Source organism: Lissotriton helveticus, chromosome 1_1 (assembly GCF_964261635.1).
Source record: "Lissotriton helveticus chromosome 1_1, aLisHel1.1, whole genome shotgun sequence".
NCBI classification, from domain to species: domain Eukaryota; kingdom Metazoa; phylum Chordata; class Amphibia; order Caudata; family Salamandridae; genus Lissotriton; species Lissotriton helveticus.
Window position 1 is genome coordinate 47,396,092 of NC_136057.1, and position 22,026 is coordinate 47,418,117.

The 22,026-nt window shown below is 43.8% G+C and overlaps 1 protein-coding gene across 1 annotated transcript in view; it reads right to left on the reverse strand.

The window, feature by feature from the left end:
• The window catches only part of LOC144821626 (uncharacterized), a 44,704-nt gene extending 26,454 nt beyond the window's left edge, over nt 1–18,250 (reverse strand). The window contains exons 1-2 of the mRNA XM_078678879.1: nt 17,616–18,250; nt 5,206–7,055 (exon numbers count right to left, since the gene is read on the reverse strand). Coding sequence (XP_078535005.1) covers nt 5,206–7,024 — 1,819 coding nt within the window. The 5' untranslated portion in view covers nt 7,025–7,055; nt 17,616–18,250. The remainder of the gene's footprint in view (nt 1–5,205; nt 7,056–17,615) is intronic.
• Between the last annotated feature and the right edge of the window lie 3,776 nt (nt 18,251–22,026).

The window sequence follows — 22,026 nt, forward strand, 5'->3', positions numbered from 1 at the left end:
AGTGGGAGAGAGAGAGAGAGTGAGAGAGAAAGAGAAATAGAGAAAGATAGAAAGAGTAAGAGAGAGTAAGAGAAAGAGAAAGAGAGAGAAAGATAGAAAGGAAGAGAGAGAGAAAGAGAAAGATAGAAATTAAGAGAAAGAGAGCGATAGAGAAGACGGAGAAAGAGAGAGAGAAAGAGAGAGAGAATGAGAGAGAGAGAATGAGAGAAAGAGAGAGAGAGAGAAAGAAAAGAAAGGGAGAGAGAAAGATAGAAAGAGAAAGAGAGAGAGAGAGAGAGAGAGAGAGAGAGAGACACACACACTATGGTTTAAATGAGTTTCAAATCATTTTTTTCATTAGGATGTTAAAAGCAATCGCAATTTTAACTTCACTGTAACCTTTGTGTTTTAGATCCACGACTGCCAGACAGCACTAAAGACATCTTAAAGATATTCAGGAAGCATCCCTGGGAATACATTCCAACCATTCCTTACCATTGGGTTTGTGGCAGGTTGAGTTGTAGAGTTCTTTGTTATGAGCTGGATTTGGAATTAGGCGCCTTGATGCCCATTGGGCTAAGTTTGCGCATGATAAGATCCCTTTATTATTATTATTATTATTTGTAACTCACATCAGTCCCTCCCGCTGCCCAAACCTTGTTTACTTTATTCTTCCACAAACACGCTTTCTGTAAAAAAGGCCTTTAAATCTTGTTTTTATCTGGTCACATTTGCTGTGCATTCAAAGACAGAGGTCAAATGTCAAGCTCTCTCTTTGAGGGAGCTTGGTGTTTACTTTTCTTCCTATGTCTTCAAAATTAGAGAATGTTTGTGACAATTCTGCTGAGTATCCATACAAGAGGAGAAAGTGTAAGATTTTTTTCCTAGCACACAACAAAAAAACAAGCACTGGCAAAGCCAATTGGTCTTTCCTTGCGAACCTACTAACTTTGCAAATGACTTTTAGCAGTGTCCCACACCATCAGTCGAAAAATAAATATCCTACTGCATTTTGCCGGTTTACAAAGATTGACACATAGTTATTGAGGCCTACCCTTTGAATTTCAATCAAATGTGGTGGATATGATTAATGAAAATAGAATGCCGGGAACAGAGAGTTACTGTGCCACCAATAAGCTCATTAGGTGCTGCACCTAAAAATGCTAAGATTTAAAAAAATTCTGAATGCCGGGAAAGGGGGCTATTAGTCTGAGAAGAAGCTAGATACGGTTGCTCGCTGTTGCAGGGAATCCCAGCTCACAATCAGAGCCTGAGAAGTCTTTCCCTAGTGTGAGCATGTTATTTTTTAAAAGTAGTTTGATCGCGCCATACTTTACTTGACTATTTTCCTCAAGATACCTTTAGCAAAGCACCCAATGATTTCCAAATCAGCCTACGGGCTTGCGGTCTTTCACGGTATTGGGTGTAAATGCCTGTGATGTTCTGATAGTTTTCTGCTTGAATATGGCCACCATGCAGGCAGCATCGAATGCGCTGGCCTTGCAGGGCGTGAAGGTAATTTAACAGCCCTCACACACCTCCTTCACAGCAGGCACAAGGTGTGGGGGGTCTCCCCGCACTCAGGTGTGTTATTTATTTATTCATTCAGTGTTTTATATAGTGCGAACGTGACCCACTGGGTATCAGAGTGCTTCACAATTCTATAGCATTGTACTTCTGACATTTGGGTTGATTAGTCCTTTAAACAAACTACCAAGTATATATATTCAATTTTAAGTGGAAAGCATTTCTGCTTTACAAATAATACATGTCCTAAACATTACTAGAGATCAACTTGCATTACAATAGTATGTGTCGTAAATATTACAACATGTGACATTTTAGAAATACATGTACTAAGAATACCTCATATCATTTAGTACAGTGGATTGTACGTAGCAAACAGACTGGTTACAGAATATACAGCTATTATCCTATACTGCTTTTGGCCCGGAAATGTTGTACAGATGTGGCAGGGTCGTGTCATGATGCTGCTTGTGACAGCTGCCAGAAGATGCTTCAATGTCACAACCCTCTGTACATGCCAATGTCCGCGCCACCCCAAGCCATCCTTCCATTACCTTAGGTGCCAACTTTACAGTCGACAGTGAAGTTTCTGTTCCGCAGCAGTATACATGAGCACTTTAGTTGAAACGGCTGCTACCATTATGCGAAGGGGAGGTGGTGAAGGCAAGAAAATGAAGTAATTTGCTTTTATAAATAACAAGCAAGGAGAGGCAAGCAGCAATGAGTGAGACGGTGAGGAGCTGGCTCTCTTACTTTGAAGTCAGAGAAAGAACAGGCTTTTTAGGGAAAACATCGTCTGACATTTGATCTCGGTCTGTGAATAAACAGCAAATGTGACGAGATATGAACAAGAATTACAGCCGTTTAAAAAAAAAAAAGCTTGGAGTGAGTGAAAAAAGTGCTCATATGAAGTGCTCTTAGACAAAGAAAAAAGAAAAAGTGCCTAAAACAGTTGATAATATGGGACCATTGCAAGGATACAAGTAACGGGACGGTGCTCCATGGGAGGGAACAATCTACGAACATTTGGAAGCAAGGCTGTTTAAAGGAGATTGGAAGAAACAAATAAAAAGCAATGGGTGGGCAGTAAGCCCACAAAGTTAAGCGCTGCTGCGGCAAGACCTAAAAAAAAGAACTGTGCGGATGTTTCAGAATATATCAGAATTAGTACAAATGAAGCCCATTTGTTTTGAATTACTGAAGTGTGGAGAAAAATATTTGAATATGATTGAAACACATTAATACACTAGGGGATGACATTTGCAAACATTATCATTTGTGTGCAGTAAAACCATATTTCGGTGTAAATGTAATGATCATTTCAATTGAGAATGTGTTGTTTGTAATGGCAGTGCGCTACCACACCAAGTATACACCACACTACGCCACTCACCTCCACACCACACCACTCCAATCTATGCCACTCACTCCACGAAACAAGCAACACCCACTCCATGCTCCTCTACTCCATACCACTTAACCCACACCAATCCACCCCACTCCACTCCAATCTATCCCACTCCACTCCAATCTATCCCACTCCACTCCAAAGTACGCCAATCCATCCCACTCTAGTTCACCCTATTCCAATCTATCCATTCCCAATTTACCCACTGCAATCTACCCCACTCTAACTCAATCTTCCCCATCCCACTCCAAACTACCCCTCTCCAATCTACCCTACTACACTCAATCTAACCCAATGAACCCCACCACACTCCAATCTTCCCCACTCTACCCCAATCTACCGCACTCCACTCAGATTTAGCCCACTCTGCTCCAACATACCCCAGTCTGCCCCCACTCTACTTCAATTTCCCCCAACTCTAATCTACTCCAATCTAACTGACTTCACCCCAATCTACCTCACTCTACTTCAATCCAACTTACCCAACTCCATTTCAATTTACCCCACTGCAATCTATCCAACTCAACTACCACAATCTACCCCACTCCATCCAATCTATCCCTCTCCACTCCATCCAATCTATCCCTCTCCACTTCATCCAATCTACCCCACTCCATCCAATCTACCTCACTCCATCCTATCCACCCCACTACAATCCACCCAATCTACCCCATTCCACTCCACCCTAATCTACCCCACAACACTCCAATCTATCCAATTCCACTCCACTCCACCCAAACCTACCTCATTCCAGTCAAATCTAATCGACTCCACCCTACTCCAATCTACCCTACCCCACTCCACCCCATACTTACCAATCCCAATCTAACCCATCCAATCTACCCCACTCAAATGTACTCCAATCAATTCTACCACACTCTACCCCACCCCAGCCAAATCTACCCTACACCACTCTATATAGCTCCACTCCATTCTACTCCAGTCAAATGTACCGCAATCCAAACTACCCCAATATACTGCACTCTAATCTACTCCACTCCAGTCTTCCCCACTCTACTCCAATCTACCTCACTCCATTCCACCCCAATCCATCCTACTCCACCTCAATCTACTCCACTCCACCCAAATCTACCCCAATTTAATCTACCCCACTTGACTCCAATCTACCCCATTCTACTCTACCCCAGGATGGCACCACAGCTCATATTGGCTTCTATAGTATTCTTACAGGATTATTGTAAGTCACCTCAGAGTTCCATAACCTTATAAAGGAACTCTGCCTTCCTCGTTCCTCTATATGGTTATGGAACACCTTGTTGACTTGCAATATCCTTAAAAGGTGCGGCAGGGGTTACTTTATCCATGATATATTTTCACTAATTTTGGTTAAAGTGACGTTGTAGATGGCTTTGTTAAAACACCTTAATGGGTCTTTAAAAAAATCAGAAATTCACTTAAAAACAAGGGTAAAGTGTATATATGGTTAAGACTAAAAGCCGAACAAACCTCTGAAATGTGTAAGTTATGGTTAGAACCACAATCCATTACTCGCACTACAGGTGTGCAAACCCTAACTCAGCATGTTACGTGTGATGATGCAATGACATTTTCATAATTAAAGAGTTTGCTACAGGTAGGATGCTGCTGTAGGGAGATCATGGCTACGTTTGTCTGCCCATAAAACAATGAACTCTTTACTGAGCTAGAGGTTGGGAGGGTGAACTCACAAGTGAGACATAACAAATTACTTTGTGTATCTGTCTACCATGAGGAGGTGTGCACTCCTGGAGAACCCTGCAGTGGCAACAACATCCCTGGTCGGCCCTGTTGCTGAGGCCGAATACAGATTAGGATTTTTATATCAGGAACTGGAGACGACTGCGTCTTACCCAATGTAACTGTGCAACAGGAAACAGTTCCCTCTCTAGACTGTGCATGTCGGCTATTCTCAATGAACACCACATCACTTACATCCGACTATTACGTGTGATTCTAGCCAGTAATTCCTACCATGAATAGCGCTATTTCCAGTTCCTCAGCCTGGAATAGGGACAGACAAGGAAGAACGAGAGCTGCTGGCCTACTTGTCTCATGCAGAGTCCCATAACCAGGCCTGTTTCTGCACAGGAAGGATGCAGTCCTGTGTGGAACCAGAGAAGGGTGCAGGGACTCATCTGCACCCAGTGTACTCGGGGGTCAGTATCGCTCAGGGGGTTCCACCCAAACCCAAATGATCACCTTGGAGACTTTGTAAATTCTGCCCATATGCATTCTCAAGAGGTTACATGTGTTAGTGCACTCCACGTGTCCATGTATAGCGAAACACATACCTGGGGTGGCTTTGGACGGCAATACATGTGATTTTGCATTTCTTCTCTTCATGGAGTCTTCATCTGCAGAATTTGTGTCCAGTTCTAGGCATGATGGGGGCACAGGCTGACCCCGCTCCTCAGGACAGAGCAGTTCTGTGTTGCAGTTCTGATGTTGATCCTGTGATTCAGGGTTCAGTAACTTGTTGTTCTGATCTGAGCCCTGTGCATCAGTACAAGCTGGTTCTAGCATGTAGTTCTGATTTGAATCCTTCTCCTCAGGGTGCAGTGATTCCACCGTGTAGTTCTGATCTGGTTCCTGTGCTTCAGGAAGCACTGACTCTAGCTCTCGGTCCTGTGCCACAGTGTGCAGTGGTTCTAGCTTGTACTTCTGATCTGAACGGTGTGCATCAGTACAGGCCGGTTCTAGATTGTCATTTTGATCTGGTTCCTGTGCTTCAGGGTGCATAGATTCTAGCTCGTAGTTCACGTTTGGATCCGGCGCATAAGGAAGTTCCTGCTTCAAGCATAGGTGTTGCTGTAGGCATTGGGTTTGTTGTGACCCCAACTCATCAAAGGATAACAGCACAAACTTTATGTGTTCGTCTGATGACATCCCATCAGGTGACACGGGTTGTAGGCTGCGGTTCTCCTGGGGATCTAGGAAATCAAAACACATCAATTCTTTCTCCAAGGGATCATCCTGTCCATTCCCATTTAGTAGCACGGGTTGTACACAGTGGTTTTGCTGTGGTTTGTGTCCATCAGGAAATAGTGGGTGTGGGCAGAGGTTCTGTTGCTGGTCCCAGCTATTAGTAGACAATGGGGATGGTTCTTGCTTCAGGGGCGCATCTGGTTCACTCTTTTTTGGGAACGCTGATTGTATGCTGTGGTCTTGCTGTGGTGTCTGCCCATCAACAAATTCCGAGTGAAGACGCCGCTTTGCCTCCAGTGATCTGCCTGGAGGATCTGTCTGAGGGCACCTGGATACAGTACAATCCTGCTGTACTCCATTTCCATCTGGAAACCCAGTTTGCATGCACTGGTCTCGCTTTGACTTGTGTACATCTGGAAATCCAGGTTGCATGCACCGGTCTCGCTTCGACTCATGTACATCTGGAAACTCAGGTTGCATGCACTTGTCCTGCTGGGACTCATGTACATCTGGATACCCAGGTTGCATGCACTCATCCTGCTGCGACTCGTGTACATCTGGAAACCCAGGTTGCATGCACTGGTCTCGCTTCGACTCGTGTACATCTGGAAACCCAGGTTGCACGCACTGGTCCTGCTGTGGGTCACATCGATGTAGAAACATTGGCTGTAGACAAAGGTTTGGCTCCTCTGGACGCCCTTGAATATTGGTTGGAGAAGAGAGCGTACAGTCCTGCTTTGGTGCATACCCATCAGAGAACACCGGCTGACGACACAAGCTCGGTCCACCTGGCCTATCAGGCTGAGGTGTCGCACGAGACCGGCTAACAGCACAATCTCTAATGCTCGTCGGACAGACCACCTCCAAAGACACTGCGCCATTATCTAGGGAACCTTGATCCTTTTCTATCCAGATTTTCTTAATCATCACAGCAACTCTAGAAGGTACGCCCTCCACAATACTCAGCAAGTTATCCAGTTTGGCTTCCAACTCCTCCAGCATGGATAAAAGGATAATGTGGGGCAGGTCCTCCAAAAGCGATTCCAGGTCCTGGTCCCTCTGAGCATCATTTCGGGATCTTGAAGTTGAGACGTCATGAAGAGGTAAAGATGGGACTGTGGCTCTTACGGATTTACGTGAACACTGCACTTTCACTTTCTTTCCTGGAGCCTGTCTTCTACCCATTCTGGTTCTCTGATTTTCAAGTCTCAAGTGTCTGCAGAGGAAAGGAAAAGAGAAAAGACAACACGTTATCACAGGACAACTAGGTCAAAATACTCCTTCCTGTATCACCAACCCCAGTGTGATCAGAGGAAATTGCGAATTTTTAACACCAGAAAACAATGCAATCATTAAAATGTAACAATATGTCTGTTCCTTGGTCTGCTCAAATTGCACACTTTTATGAAAAAAATTGAATACTGTACCAGCCTTGCAGCAATGAAAGGTTTATAATACTCTAGAAGACAAGACTGCGCTATCATTTTCACCTGCACTGTACACCTCTCTTTTGCAATATTCGGTTCAGTGACTGAAGCACGCGCCAACATATCAAACCTCTACAGGATCTACAAAATGCTTGTTATGTCATTGCATATATAGAGAGAATATTCAAGCTGGGGTGTCTTGGCACTGAATCAGAAATACATAAAAGAGGCAACAACCAATCAGACCAGGGAAGAATCTAGCATGAATTGGTTTGTGGGTTGTCAGATTTCTGGGACAACACTTGAAGTTAGATTCAAAATGGATTTCGCTGGGAGAGAGATCAGAATGGAAGGAGCTTGTACCAAAGCTGCTTCCAACTGATCTGATTTTCTGTAATTTGGAATAGAAAGTAAATTCAAGTGAGTCGATCTCTGGTTTTGTACGGGTGTATGCATTTTCACCTGGTTTGCAATGAAGTGAGGGGCTAGACCTCTCAACCCTTTAGGGCTGAGGCAGAGGGTCTTAGTGAGTTTGTTATTTCAATATAGGTGTGGAGTGTGCTCACCTCTGAAGATGATGTAGTAAACAAGCTGCGTCGCTGTGAATTACTTCTAGGCTATGAATGGTGATACTGGGTAATCTTAGATATACTCGGTTGGCATAATGCGTTCTAGATAGGACTGCGGCCTCCACTATTGCTTTTCTTGTCTTGTCTCTTGGGAGGAGTGGGGTTAGTTTCTAAAGCAGTTTCAGCACAAATCTGTATTTAGATCCTACTGCTCCAGCAGCTGGGTCTTGCTCAGATTGCTATCGATTATCACTCAGAGGCTTTTAGCTGTGGGTTTAGGCTCCGGTATCAATCTACTTTTTGTTGGAGAGTAAAGTTGGTTCTAAAGATTGGTCTTATTCTTTAGAATTACAATCTCAGTTTTGTCAGTATTCAATTTTAGCTGATTGAACCTCACCAAGTAATCATCAAATTGCATCATATTTTGAGACTGGAGTGGTGAGACGGAAATTCTGCCCACACAAATTAACAACTGAGAGCCGGTGTAGTTATAAAGCCTGGAACCTCTTGAAGACAGGTCTCTAACCAATAGTTTTTGCAGGTTAAGGGAGCAGAGGTATTGGCCTATAATTCTTGGTTATATCCGGGACTTCTCCCTGGTTTTTCAGTGACTTGAGCTCTACAGCATTTTGAAACGCACTTGGAGCGACAGCTTGAGCTGCTGAATTGACAAACGCTCTGCAGGGGATTGCTCGAGACCTGGCTTTTCAACGGAGACGCAACACCCTCAGCGCCCAGATATCCTTGGAGTGCACCTTAGAAATGCTGATTGATTGATTGTTGAGGTCAGAGATTCTATGACTGCTGGAGGGCAAGGGTCAGTTTATGACCCGGATTTTACCTTGCATTTGAAATTTACAAGGGAACCCAAGGAAGCAATATGCTAGGGACCTTAGGGTGATTATATCTATAAACAGGACAGTGGTCCCTAGACACAGCAATATTGTCAAATAAATATAGGCTAAATAGACACTATATTCTTAGTCCAGCCGGACAGATTTATTTTGTAAGACAGTCAGGGGCCGATAATACGGTCCACGTCCGAGGATAGATTCACCTCGGACGTGGACCATATTATCGGCCCCTGACTGTCTTAAACAGCCTATCCCCTTATCACGGAGCATATACTGTTGCCATATCTGGTAGCTCCCACACCCCCAGGATAGTGACTTTTTGCGCCATCCCTACAGGGGTTGAGCAAGTTAATTTAAACCTTGTTACAATTCTTATAAAAGTGAAAAGGCATATAATTAATGTCCTGAGGATGAACCTGTATTAATCATAGGTTCGAAACGTCGTCGACTGAACCACACTATATGCAGTTGAAATGTACATATTGATTCCAGCAATAGTGTGTTTATAATATCCTCTGACTGTGAATTTACTACACAGACTGTTGAGTTGCCTTGTCTGTTTTCTTTGTTAGTGTGTCAGTTGACATCGGCTGGTGTCCTGCTGTTAACACTTTTTATAAAGGTTTCTAAAAATTGTTTATTACAAAATAAATCTGTCCGGCTGGACTAAGAATATAGTGTCTATTTATTTGACAATACCGGATTTTACCTTGATCATAAATTCATGAAGCTTGTTTATTTCTACAAACAAGGATAAGAAGAGTAGAGTTCTTTTCAGACTCAACTTCAGATGTACTGCTGCTGTAATTGTTAATACTATCTTTAAAGATTTTTTTTGTAATTATTTAAATTGTCAAAGAATGCCTCGATAGGAGTCAGGGAAGTTTTCATTTCATCTGGGGGCGACAAATCATTCAGGATATCAAAAAACTATTTTTATTATTTGCCTATTAAAAGGGCTTTGCATGTGCGGTTTTGCCTTTATATTCTGCAAGTTCTGCTTTAAATTTGATTTTGCTCTCTTCATCATCCCTTTCCCGCCAGTGTCGACGCAATGCAGGTTTCAACTCGTTTAACCGTGGCTTGTACCAGGGCACTGGTCTGGTGCGGAGAGAATGTCTTCAATTGATGGTAAGAGGGAGGAGGTGTGCATATGGTTTTTATTTCCTGCTTGTGGATGAAGTTAGAAAAATCCACTGGAATACAAAAATTGATCAAATAATGATTGGACCATATGAAAGGAAGGACGATTATATTGGGTCGTTTCAAATTATACAGCCAGATCAGATCTATGGGATTTTGTTTTATGTGACCTGAGCATGTAATGTGTTGGTGTAAATTCAACGTCATTAACTCAGCAAATTCATTATCTTTAGAGTCCGAGTTGAAGTCATCAATTCCAAAATTGAGGAAGGGAAGCAGATCTACACCTTCAGCTTGAGTAATTTGTAAAAGAGATGTGTGGATCCACTGGTGAATAATTGCTGATATCTCACCTCCATTCTCTGAGCTCGTTCTCTTTTGGTCATCTTCGGGTATGGCTTCTGAAGATCTGGAGTAGATTCCTCTGACAACCAGGTTTCAGTTAAGAAAAGGGGGGCTTATTATCAAGCACAGCGTTAACATAATTGCCGCTTTAGCAGCATAAAACTGACGCTAAAGCAGCGATAATGGTCTTGATAATACACCGTAGAGAATTCCCATAGAAGCCCATGTTCACACCAGAACATGGGCTTCTTTGGGAATTCACAAGAGCGATACTTCATATATTAGCGACGCGCGAAAATATGGAAAATGTACAAGGTTTAAATATCGCATTGTGGGAGTACTGAGGGTATGTAATTTTATGTTAAAAAAGCCATTGAAGTAGGTGATAACACGGAGAAACGTTGTCACTTCTTCAAACACTCCACACATTGCATGTGCACTGCACATCACAGTTCAAAAACCACCTGTGGAGCACTTTACAGCACAAACACAACCTGCCCTGCACTTCACAGCACAAACAGAACCTGTGGAGTGTAGAAGGGTTACTCTATGTATAGGATTTTGTACTTGTAAGAATCAAGGAAGCAGTGAAGTCTTGAAGTAGATTTATTGAGGAGAAAGAATCTCACCCACAGGAAGGATGTCTTCAGTTCAACAACCAGGAATAAACTGCCTCAACTTTAAACATAACATTCTTGACATCATTACATAACATTCCAAGACTCCTAGCAACAGGAACCAAGATGCCACACATCCCCCTTATTTACAAAATAAAGTTGAACAAAAGGAGATAAAATACACAAAAAAAACTATTTCACAAAGTCTTTTAAGTAAGCAGGTGCATGAGAGACTCTTGAAGATTTCCGAATATTTTGAGGAGCAACAGTACCTTTCCAAACATTTTGTAGAACAGTACCATTTATTTGAGTATTCTGAGGGGGAATAGAAACAAAGCATTCCTAACCACCACCACCCTATTCAAATTCCAAATGCGATGGTCTGCAGTCTTGATAGCATTATTGAAAATCTTGATGACTTAAATAGGTTTGAGAAACGTTGTAGATAAATGTTGTTGTTTTTACATGGATTCTTTATGAGAACCCAATCACCTACTTTAACATAGGTTTTTTTAACATTCTTTTTTAAGTCATAAACTCTTTTCTTGGACTCAATTTTATCTGATTCAGCTAGTTTCCAATTGCAATTCTCATTGTCAGAAAACAAATTAGGTTGCATTTCATTGACCCAAGGTGGTGCCACAATGGTATTTGCACACCTTCCTCTGACAAGTTCAAATGGTGTACGATTGGTGATGGCATGTGGAGAGAGCTTGTATACCTTAACTTTTTTTAAAGATTTCAGTACGCCAATCCAAACCTGAAGACTTAGCCATCCTTATTGTCTCTTTGAGGTCCTGGTTGAACCTCTCAACCATGCCATTGGTTTCTGGGTGGTACAAAGAAGACCTCTTATGTTTTAAACCATGACTAGCCAAAAATGCTTCCATTTGTTTAAAAACTAATTGAACCCCATTATCCGTGAGAAGAGTATTAGGAATTCCTTCTCTGGCAAATAATTTTTCTAAGAACATTACCACATGCTTAGTTTCTATACCTCGAGTGATGGCAATTACCAGCCATCTTGGAAAAAAAAATCAACTAATACAAAAACATACCATTCAGTTCCAGACGAGAATATTGGCCCAAGAATGTCTAAACCTACTTCTTTCCAAGGTCCATCCGGACGATCTCGTATAATCATTGGTTGAACCTTGGGTTTTGCCTCTCCTTCACTTAAAGCACAATCCATGCAATCTTTTACCCTCCGCTCAACCTGCACATCCATGTTTGGCCACCAGTAATGCACCCTCAATGTCTCTTTCGCTTTTTAAATTCCTAGATGACCCATGTGTGTCAGGGAAATAAGTTCATCTCTAATTGAACTTGATGGAACTAATCTTGTGCCTCTAACAAGTAAACCGTCATGTTCTGAAAGTTGATCCTTAACATGCCAAAATTTCTCTAAATTTTCATTATTCTTGGGTTTAACTTTACTTGGAACACGGCGACCCGGGAGGGCTCGATGTTGGACGTCCTACAAACCTATATCGGGACCACCAGGTGCTCACCCGCGCCAGTGGAGACTTGACTGGATCCTCTCCCGGGATATAAGCTCAGCTTTCACTTGACCGGAGCTTACTCTCCACAAACAGACGCCTACACATACTTTGGCATTGGAGAGTGACTTGAACTCTTGAAGGAGCGTTTTCCATTATCCGGAATAGCTCACATTGGGGATATTCATCCACATGGTCACGGGCCCTGCCGGGTCGGAAATATCACTGGTAGTGCAACCTATTTGCCATATTACCTTTAACGCAGCCATGAGGCGTCGCGAAGACACTGTTCCCACGTGACAAAACATGTGTCGGCTGGTTGTGGAACCATTAAACCTTCTCAAAGAACCTCTGCGTCAAATATTGGGCTTGTTGTTCTGTTGACTGTGGCTTTTCCTGAATTGTGTGTCATAACTGTACACAACTGTGAAAGATTTCTGTTTCTGTGTGCATAGGCATTTCTGTTTCTGTGTGCATAGGCATTACTGTAGCAGTAACTTTCCAACCTGTATTAATAAGACTCAAAATCTCTATCAAGTCAGAATCGTCTTGTAGTGCCCTTATCCATTTATCTTTGTCAATCACATTCTCTTCTATGGCACATACCATCTCTTCATCATCTTCAACATCCTCCTCTTGAGAAAACTCATCTTTGGGTACGAGACATGACAAAGCATCTGCAACTTTGTTTTCAACACATGGCAAATACTTCACCTCAAAATTGTAATCTTGCAAACCTACAACCCACCTAGTGATTCTGCTTGAAACTGCTTCAATTCCTTTATTTTTCAAGATTTCACACAGCGGTTTGTGATCAGTCCTTATTTCAAATGCGCTTCCCCACAACAGATTCTTTAGCTTTCTTATGGACCAATATACAGCAAGGGCTTCTCTTTCTAAAACTGAATACATTATCTCAGCACTTCTTAAACTCCTGGATAAAAATAAAATGACCTCTTCTTTACCATGTATATTCTGTACAAGTACAGTCCCTAACCCTTTAAGGCTGGCATCGGTTATTATAATAGATTTTCTTTCTGGATCAAAACTACTCAATTTCGGTGCACAATTCAACCTTTCTTTAAGAAGACAAAATTCATCTTCGCATTTGTTATCCCAGACAAACTCGTACCCTTTCCTCAGTAAGGCTCTCATATTAACACACAAAGACGCAAAACTGTCTATAAATTTACTATAATATTCAGCCATACCTATAAAACTCATTAATTCTTCCTTGTTGGTGGGAGAAGTCATCTTTAGTATGGCAGCAACCAAACTTTCTTTTGGTAAAATTCCTCCTTCTGAAACGGTGTGATCCAAATATTCTGATCCTCTTTTAAACTTACATTTCTCAATTTTAACTGTCAAACCAAATTCACTCAATTCATTCAAAACATCAAAAAGTCGCGCATCATGCTCCATATCATCACATCCAAAGATTAGGATATCATCTTGATAAATCCTGACTTCGTTCAGCCCCTTCAACACCTTCTCTAAAGCCCTTTGAAAAACAGTAGGGGCTGAAACCAACCCAAATGGGAGTCTTACAAAACGGAGAGTCCTAAATGGAGTAACGAAGGCTGTCAAATTTTAAGACTCCTCATCTAATCTAATCTGGTGGTATGCAGATTTTAAATCAATTATGCTAAAAATTGTAGCCCCTTTCAATAACATCAACATGACAGCAGTTTTAGTAAAGGGTGGCTATCAACCACCACATACTTATTCAATTCTCTAAGATCCACACATAGGCCGAGGGACCCATCCAATTTATTGGCGGCTACAATCGGAGCAAGTCATTGAGTCTCCTCAACCTCTTCAATAATACCATCTTTGACAAGATGTTCAAATTCATCCTTGACCTGTTCTCTAACGGCCACAGGAGCATTGCGAACCTTACAGCAAACAGGTTTAGCATCATTCTTCAAACAAATGTGATGTATATAATTTCTTAAACAACCCAATTTCTCAGAAAAAACCTTTGGGAATTTTTCCTTTACTAAGGGGCACATGCATCATTGTAGGAATTTACATTTCCTAAATTGCGAAAATTAAGGAATCGCAATTTAGGAATTGTAAAATCCTATGCATCAAGAAATCCTAAAATTTTTTAGGATTTCTTAATTTTCGGAATTTGCGATTCCTTAATTGCGAATTGCAATTAAGGAATGGTATTACATTGATTCCTATGGGCCTAGAGGCCCATAGGAATCAATGCCGTTTTGCATTTCTTTGTTTTGGAATTCGCAATTTGTTGATGCATTGCAAGGGTGCAAAGGGGTGTCCAAAGGACCCCCCCCCTGCACCCCTGAAATGCATTTTAAAGTGCATGTTTCACACATATGTCCTAAGGACATGTGTGTCTGTAACATGACACTTTCCAAAATGCATTTTTGTGCTTTTTTAAAGAATTTCGCAAATTAACACGAGGGTCAACCTCATGTTAATTTGCACTTCCTATTTCAAAATTCGCATTTTTTAAAAAATTGATGCATTGCATTTAAGGAATCGCACAAATGCGATTCCTTAAATGCATTCGCATTTTTAGGAAATGCAAAAAAAGCGAATTTTGAAAAATTGTTTCATGCATCCCAAAAACGTATTTAGGAAGTGCAAACGGCCGAATTTACCGATTCGCACCGTTTGCACTTCCTAAATAGGTTGATGCAGGTGCCCCTAAGTCCCCAAAATTTTTGTTCGAGTCTTGGTCAACAGCAGAGATGGTTTTGGACTTAGATATAAGAGGTTCCTTCAATATAATAGGCGGAGATGAGTTTGGATCTAACATTACCCCTAGATCCCTTTGACCAAACCAACTTAGTATGCTATCGGGCTTCTGAGATATGTACATTTTTGTACTGGTTAATCTACCCTTATAGTCAATAAGGGCCCAGAAGTAACCAACAAGTTTAATTGGTTCCCCACTGGTCACCAGTCCCCTAGGGTAGCATGGCACGAGCGGGTAGGCATCCGAAAGCACATGTGTGAAGCGATCATGCAGCAGACACTCACACTGAGACAGAAACCTGGGCACGCAATAAATGACTCCACTCCAGAGCTTGTATAAAAACAAGTGATATGTATTAAGATAAATAATCAGGTAGATAGATAGATAAATAGAGCAGGATCAGGGAAATCACAAATTCATTAAGAATAATTATTCCATATAACAAGGTTGGGTATCCCTTTGGGAGAACTTCTCATTGGGCCCAGCTAACCATTGCATTAGCCAGCACTAACTAGGAGAAAACATTGCAATCTAGGTAACCATCCCCTTGTGCAGGTTTAACTGTATCAGGGCTGCACCAACATTCCATCAGGGAAGTAGAAATCCCTACATTGAGCAGGTGTAAGTAGATCTCTGTTATAGCAGGGGTATGAGACCCTTGCCTGGGCAGGAGTAAACATTGCCTCAAATGAGGACAACACCTTTCATTAGCCATAAAGTATTTCTTTAGGCATCACACACCTGATGCCTGAACAGGCAGGGCCTTCCCCCTATTAATCAGGAGATTACAGGTAAAGCATTTCCTGCAATAGAGCTAATCAGTTTAGCAGAAGTAAAACACTTCACTGAGGGTAAAACATTTCATTAACCATTTCCTTAGGCAGGATTGAAACTCCTATGGCAGGAATAAAAACACGCCACTGCGGATAAAACACCTCATTAGGCAGTGTAACTATGTCCTTATAGCATTAACGTTCCCCTACTCAGCAATCAACAGTTAACAACTCTTCAAGGCAGAGATAACCATTTTTAACAGGCAAGCCTGAGCTTAGAAGACTTGGTTTATGCATGTAAAGCCTTTTAGTAAATGTAAACATTTCTTTAAAGCAAGGAGCACCTCACTCCATAACTGTGGGCATGTGCTCCACCTTTCAACCAACATGAATAAATGTTTCATTAGTCAGCAGACACAGTTCATTATGCAGCTGTTGGCGTTTCCACCCCCAGGTCAGAATCAACATTCTAATTCCTACATTAAGCAGGCATAAACCTTTCAGCACCCAAGAGTAATCCTGTAAATAAGTAGAGGTTATAACACTGGGGCAGGGGTGTAATAAAACTTCTATAGTTCAGAATAATCCTGGTTCCAAGCAGGAATAACCACTTCAAAACTCTTCCCCAATCATAGGTAACATCCCCCTAATCAGGAGTAAACATTACAGGGAAGGAATCAGGCATAGGCATTTCATTAAGTAACTTATAAATAGAACATTACCCATTGCTAGAGAGCAACATCTCATTAAGCAAGCACAGGCCTTGCTTTAGACTAGTAAAACATTTCTGTTAATTAAGGTGAACATTTCAATAAGCAATTCAGTAAAGCATTCTCAATGAGCATTTTACTATGCCTTGGACTCCCCTATGCAGGACTAAGCCATCGCAGGTGAACTCAGTATGTCTTTAGGCCTACGCCGGAACCAGGGCCCAAACAGTTAATGAATGGCAAGCCTGTCCTCAGGCATAAACAGTAACTTAATGGCCTCCACATCACTAGAGGCACATAGGGGCCAACAGGTGGGCACTTAAGGTCAAAAATACAGCGTTTCTCTGGGGCCTACAAGAGAGCGCTTGGAGGCACAATTACAGCGCTTCCATGGGACATTCAAGAAAGCCCTTGGAGTGAAATGACAGCGCTTCCCTGGGCACTACCTCAGTTCCTCACATGACAGCGCTTGGCCACAGGCAATGCTGGGGACAGCGCTTCAGGCAGGAATCAGGTTTAGATAATAGCACCCTGCAGGTACAGCACTTCACAGAGCAGCAACCCCCTTCATACCTCAGCACTCTTCACAGGGACAGCAAAGGAGCGTTGGGGTAGCAGGGAGTCAGCGCTTCAGAAGGCAGCAACTTCTAGAGCCACAGAAGTTCTTGGTGACACAGCGCTTCAGGGGGATAGCGCTTTTCAGGATTCACAGCGCTACGATATAGCAGGCAATTCACAGCAGAGGTAGCGCTCGGCAGACAGTTCATTCCAGGTAGCGCTGCTGAAGGGCACCACAGAATATAGCGCTTCAGGCAGGAATCACGCCCAGGATTCTAGCGCTTCACAGACAGCAGGGTGCAGGGCTATAGCGCTTTGGCCCACACGAGGTGGGGGCAAGACCAGCAGGTCTAATAACATTCAGTTCAGGGCGCTGCAGTTCAGGCAAATATAGCGCTTCAGAAGGCAGCAACCCCCTCCATTACTTCAGCGCTCTTCACAGGGTCAGCAAGGGCAGCGCTAGATATACAGGACAGGTGACACCCCAGTAGCAGGTTAGCAAGGGAGACCCCAGGTGACATCAGGAAACGCAGGGTCAGTACCGCGCCAATACCTGTTTGCTTCTTCAAAAGTCCTGTGATGATTTAATTTCTTCCTAGCGCTTTAGGTGTCTTGCGCCCTTGTAAATAGAGGCTTAGTTTCTTCTTGGCGTGATGTTTCTTGCGCCCTTGTAAATAGAAGCTTAGTTTCTTGTTGGCGTGATGTTTCTTGCGCCCTTGTAAATAGAGGCTTAGTTTCTTCTTGGCGTGATGTTTCTTGCGCCATTGTAAATAGAAGCTTAGTTTCTTGTTGGTGTGATGTTTCTTGCGCCCTTGTAAATAGAAGCTTAGTTTCTTGTTGGCGTGATGTTTCTTGCGCCCTTTGGTTTCTTGTTTCCTTGAAGGGGGTTAAGTTGGTGGCTGGTGTTAGATCTCCTCAGCCAGTCCCCTCAAGTGGTCCCTGGGGGTTCCCTGCCGCGGGGCTAGGTCAGGGGGGGGGGGGGTACAGGATACCTCAATACTTGAAAGGCAGCTCCTAGGCCCTGTCTTTTCCAGTATCATAAGTCCCTGTCCTCACCCTCACTGCCTATCCTCCTGCGTAGGTTCTTCCCCAGGTCTTCCCCTCAGTCACTCTGACAGGAAAGTTTACCTTCCTTTCCTTATACAGTGCCAGTTGACAGTTGGCAGTGGCAGTTGGTGTCACCTCACCTGTTCCAAAAGGTTCCAGGGGGTTCTAGGAGGTTCCACCATTCTACCTGTGGGCAGGCTGGCAGGCTAAGTTGATACATTGTTTGGAGGGTTCCAGCCAGGCCCTAGCCACTAGAATGCGCCCACTAAACCCCGCTGCAGCAGCAGTGGTCAGTGGCAGCCATGTTAGGGGTATAAGACACCTGCATCTTAACATCAGTTTCACAGTACACAGGGCTTTCCTCACTACACAAGGCCTATACATTGTTGTTACCATGAGGGCATTCTGATTTAAAAGGGAAATAAAAGGCGAAAAATTTTAGGGAAAGGGCCAAGTCTCACACATCTCCCCCCCAGCCAAAAGCCAGGGTAGACCGATCATTCCCTTGATGGGCTTCCCTGCTTAGGGCGGAAAAAGGTGGACGCAGGCCCATTACCACCATCAGCTTCTCGCTAATCCAACCACCCCACTGGTGTTCCCCAGTGAGATGCAGCCAGGACGGACCTCTAAACAATTCAGATGTCTCTGGCCCTTGCTCTCTCTCAGAGTGGGGGGCAGTAGCCCCAGGCCCGTGGTACCCTTTCCACTCTCCTCTCAACCTAGGGTCTAAACCCTTAAGTTGAATTGGTGACAGGGGCGAGACCTCCCTCTCCCTGCACCCCCTCCCAGGGTTCCGCACCCTCCCACCTGGAGTAGTACCCCTGAGAGTCACAACCGGGGGAATTCTGAATACAGAGATTCCTCCCGCCAGGTCAGGCAACCCCTGAACCTGGCCACCCAACCCAGGATCTGAACCCTGTGGCTGGACCGGTGCCAGAGGAGAGTCCTTCCTCCCTCTGCACCCCCTCCCAGGGTTCCGCACCCTCCTCGCCGGATTGGTACCCCTAGAAGTCACACCGGTAGGGTCCATAGTTACCGGTACCCCACCCTCCAGGTCAGGCAATCCCTGCACCTGAAACCCCAGTCCAGGTTCTACACCCCGTGACTGGTCCAAACCCCGAACCTCGGGTACGCTGCCACCATGGAAGTACCTGGCACACATGATTTCAAGGTCTTCAGCTCTGTCTCTGTTAGCTGAAGCCTTTGCACCAGCTTCCCTTCCTTCATTGCAAGGCTCACACTCTCCCTTTTCTGCTCTAACCTCTTTGACGACCCACACCACCTTCCAAGGTTCTCTGGTGTGCCCGCCTCCCTGGGTGTGACCTGCCCCTCCTGTCCCTATCCCCTCTGCCCTCTGGGTGGGCACCTACCCGTGCCCCAAAAGTGGTACGGAGTTCCTTCTTCCCTCCGCCCAACAGGCACCCCCATCCCCTGACAACACTCCAGTACGCCAGGTGGGGACTCAGATAATTCAGGGAAAAGGTTCTAGGATGTGGCGACAGAATGAGGTCCAACAGGCCCTGATACACTCACAGGCTAGACAGTGGAGGGGTCAATTCCTAAGGCTTGCACACACAATAATTGTGCAGCCCAATTGCTGTGCACCCTGTCCCAATGGAGGGTGCTGCATGGTCACAAGTCCTGGATCCCACAGCTCGACACCAATATGTTGGAACTGGGGTCACCAGTCCCCTAGGGTAGCATGGCACGAGCGGGTAGGCATCCGAAAGCATCATGCAGCACACACTCACACTGAGACAGAAACCTGGGCACGCAATAAATGACTCCACTCCAGAGCTTGTATAAAAACAAGTGATTTGTATTAAGATAAATAATCAGGTAGGTAGATAGATAGATAAATAGAGCAGGATCAGGGAAATCACAAATTCATTAAGAATAATTATTCCATATAACAAGGTTGGGCATCCCTTTGGGAGAACTTCTCATTGGGTCCAGCTAACCATTGCATTAGCCAACACTAACTAGTAGAAAACATTGCAATCTAGGTAACCATCCCCTTGTGCAGGTTTAACTGTATCAGGGCTGCACCAATATTCCATCAGGGAAGTAATAATCCCTACATTGAGCAGGTGTAAGTAGATCTCTGTTATAGCAGGGGTATGAGACCCTTCACTGGGCAGGAGTAAACATTGCCTCAAATGAGGACAACACCTTTCATTAGCCATAAAGTATTTCTTTAGGCATCACACACCTGATGCCTGAACAGGCAGGGCCTTCCCCCTATTAATCAGGAGATTACAGGTAAAGCATTTCCTGCAATAGAGCTAATCAGTTTAGCAGAAGTAAAACACTTCACTGAGGGTAAAACATTTCATTAACCATTTCCTTAGGCAGGATTGAAACTCCTATGGCAGGAATAAAAACACGCCACTGCGGATAAAACACCTCATTAGGCAGTGTAACTATGTCCTTATAGCATTAACGTTCCCCTACTCAGCAATCAACAGTTAACAACTCTTCAAGGCAGAGATAACCATTTTTAACAGGCAAGCCTGAGCTTAGAAGACTTGGTTTATGCATGTAAAGCCTTTTAGTAAATGTAAACATTTCTTTAAAGCAAGGAGCACCTCACTCCATAACTGTGGGCATGTGCTCCACCTTTCAACCAACATGAATAAATGTTTCATTAGTCAGCAGACACAGTTCATTATGCAGCTGTTGGCGTTTCCACCCCCAGGCCAGAATCAACATTCTAATTCCTACATTAAGCAGGCATAAACCTTTCAGCACCCAAGAGTAATCCTGTAAATAAGTAGAGGTTATAACACTGGGGCAGGGGTGTAATAAAACTTCTATAGTTCAGAATAATCCTGGTTCCAAGCAGGAATAACCACTTCAAAACTCTTCCCCAATCATAGGTAACATCCCCCTAATCAGGAGTAAACATTACAGGGAAGGAATCAGGCATAGGCATTGCATTAAGTAACTTATAAATAGAACATTACCCATTGCTAGAGAGCAACATCTCATTAAGCAAGCACAGGCCTTGCTTTAGACTAGTAAAACATTTCTGTTAATTAAGGTGAACATTTCAATAAGCAATTCAGTAAAGCATTCTCAATGAGCATTTTACTATGCCTTGGACTCCCCTATGCAGGGCTAAGCCATCGCAGGTGAACTCAGTATGTCTTTAGGCCTACGTCGGAACCAGGGCCCAAACAGTTAATGAATGGCAAGCCTGTCCTCAGGCATAAACAGTAACTTAATGGCCTCCACATCACTAGAGGCACATAGGGGCCAACAGGTGGGCACTTAAGGTCAAAAATACAGCGTTTCTCTGGGGCCTACAAGAGAGCGCTTGGAGGCACAATTACAGCGCTTCTATGGGACATTCAAGAAAGTGCTTGAAGTGAAATTACAGCGCTTCCCTGGGCACTACCTCAGTTCCTCACATGACAGCGCTTGGCCACAGGCAATGCTGGGGACAGCGCTTCAGGCAGGAATCAGGTTTAGATAATAGCACCCTGCAGGTACAGCACTTCACAGAGCAGCAACCCCCTTCAGTACCTCAGCACTCTTCACAGGGACAGCAAAGGAGCGTTGGGGTAGCAGGGAGTCAGCGCTTCAGAAGGCAGCAACTTCTAGAGCCACAGAAGTTCTTGGTGACACAGCGCTTCAGGGGGATAGCGCTTTTCAGGATTCACAGCGCTACGATATAGCAGGCAATTCACAGCAGAGGTAGCGCTCGGCAGACAGTTCATTCCAGGTAGCGCTGCTGAAGGGCACCACAGAATATAGCGCTTCAGGCAGGAATCACGCCCAGGATTCTAGCGCTTCACAGACAGCAGGGTGCAGGGCTATAGCGTTTTGGCCCACACAAGGTGGGGGCAAGACCAGCAGGTCTAATAACATTCAGTTCAGGGCGCTGCAGTTCAGGCAAATATAGCGCTTCAGAA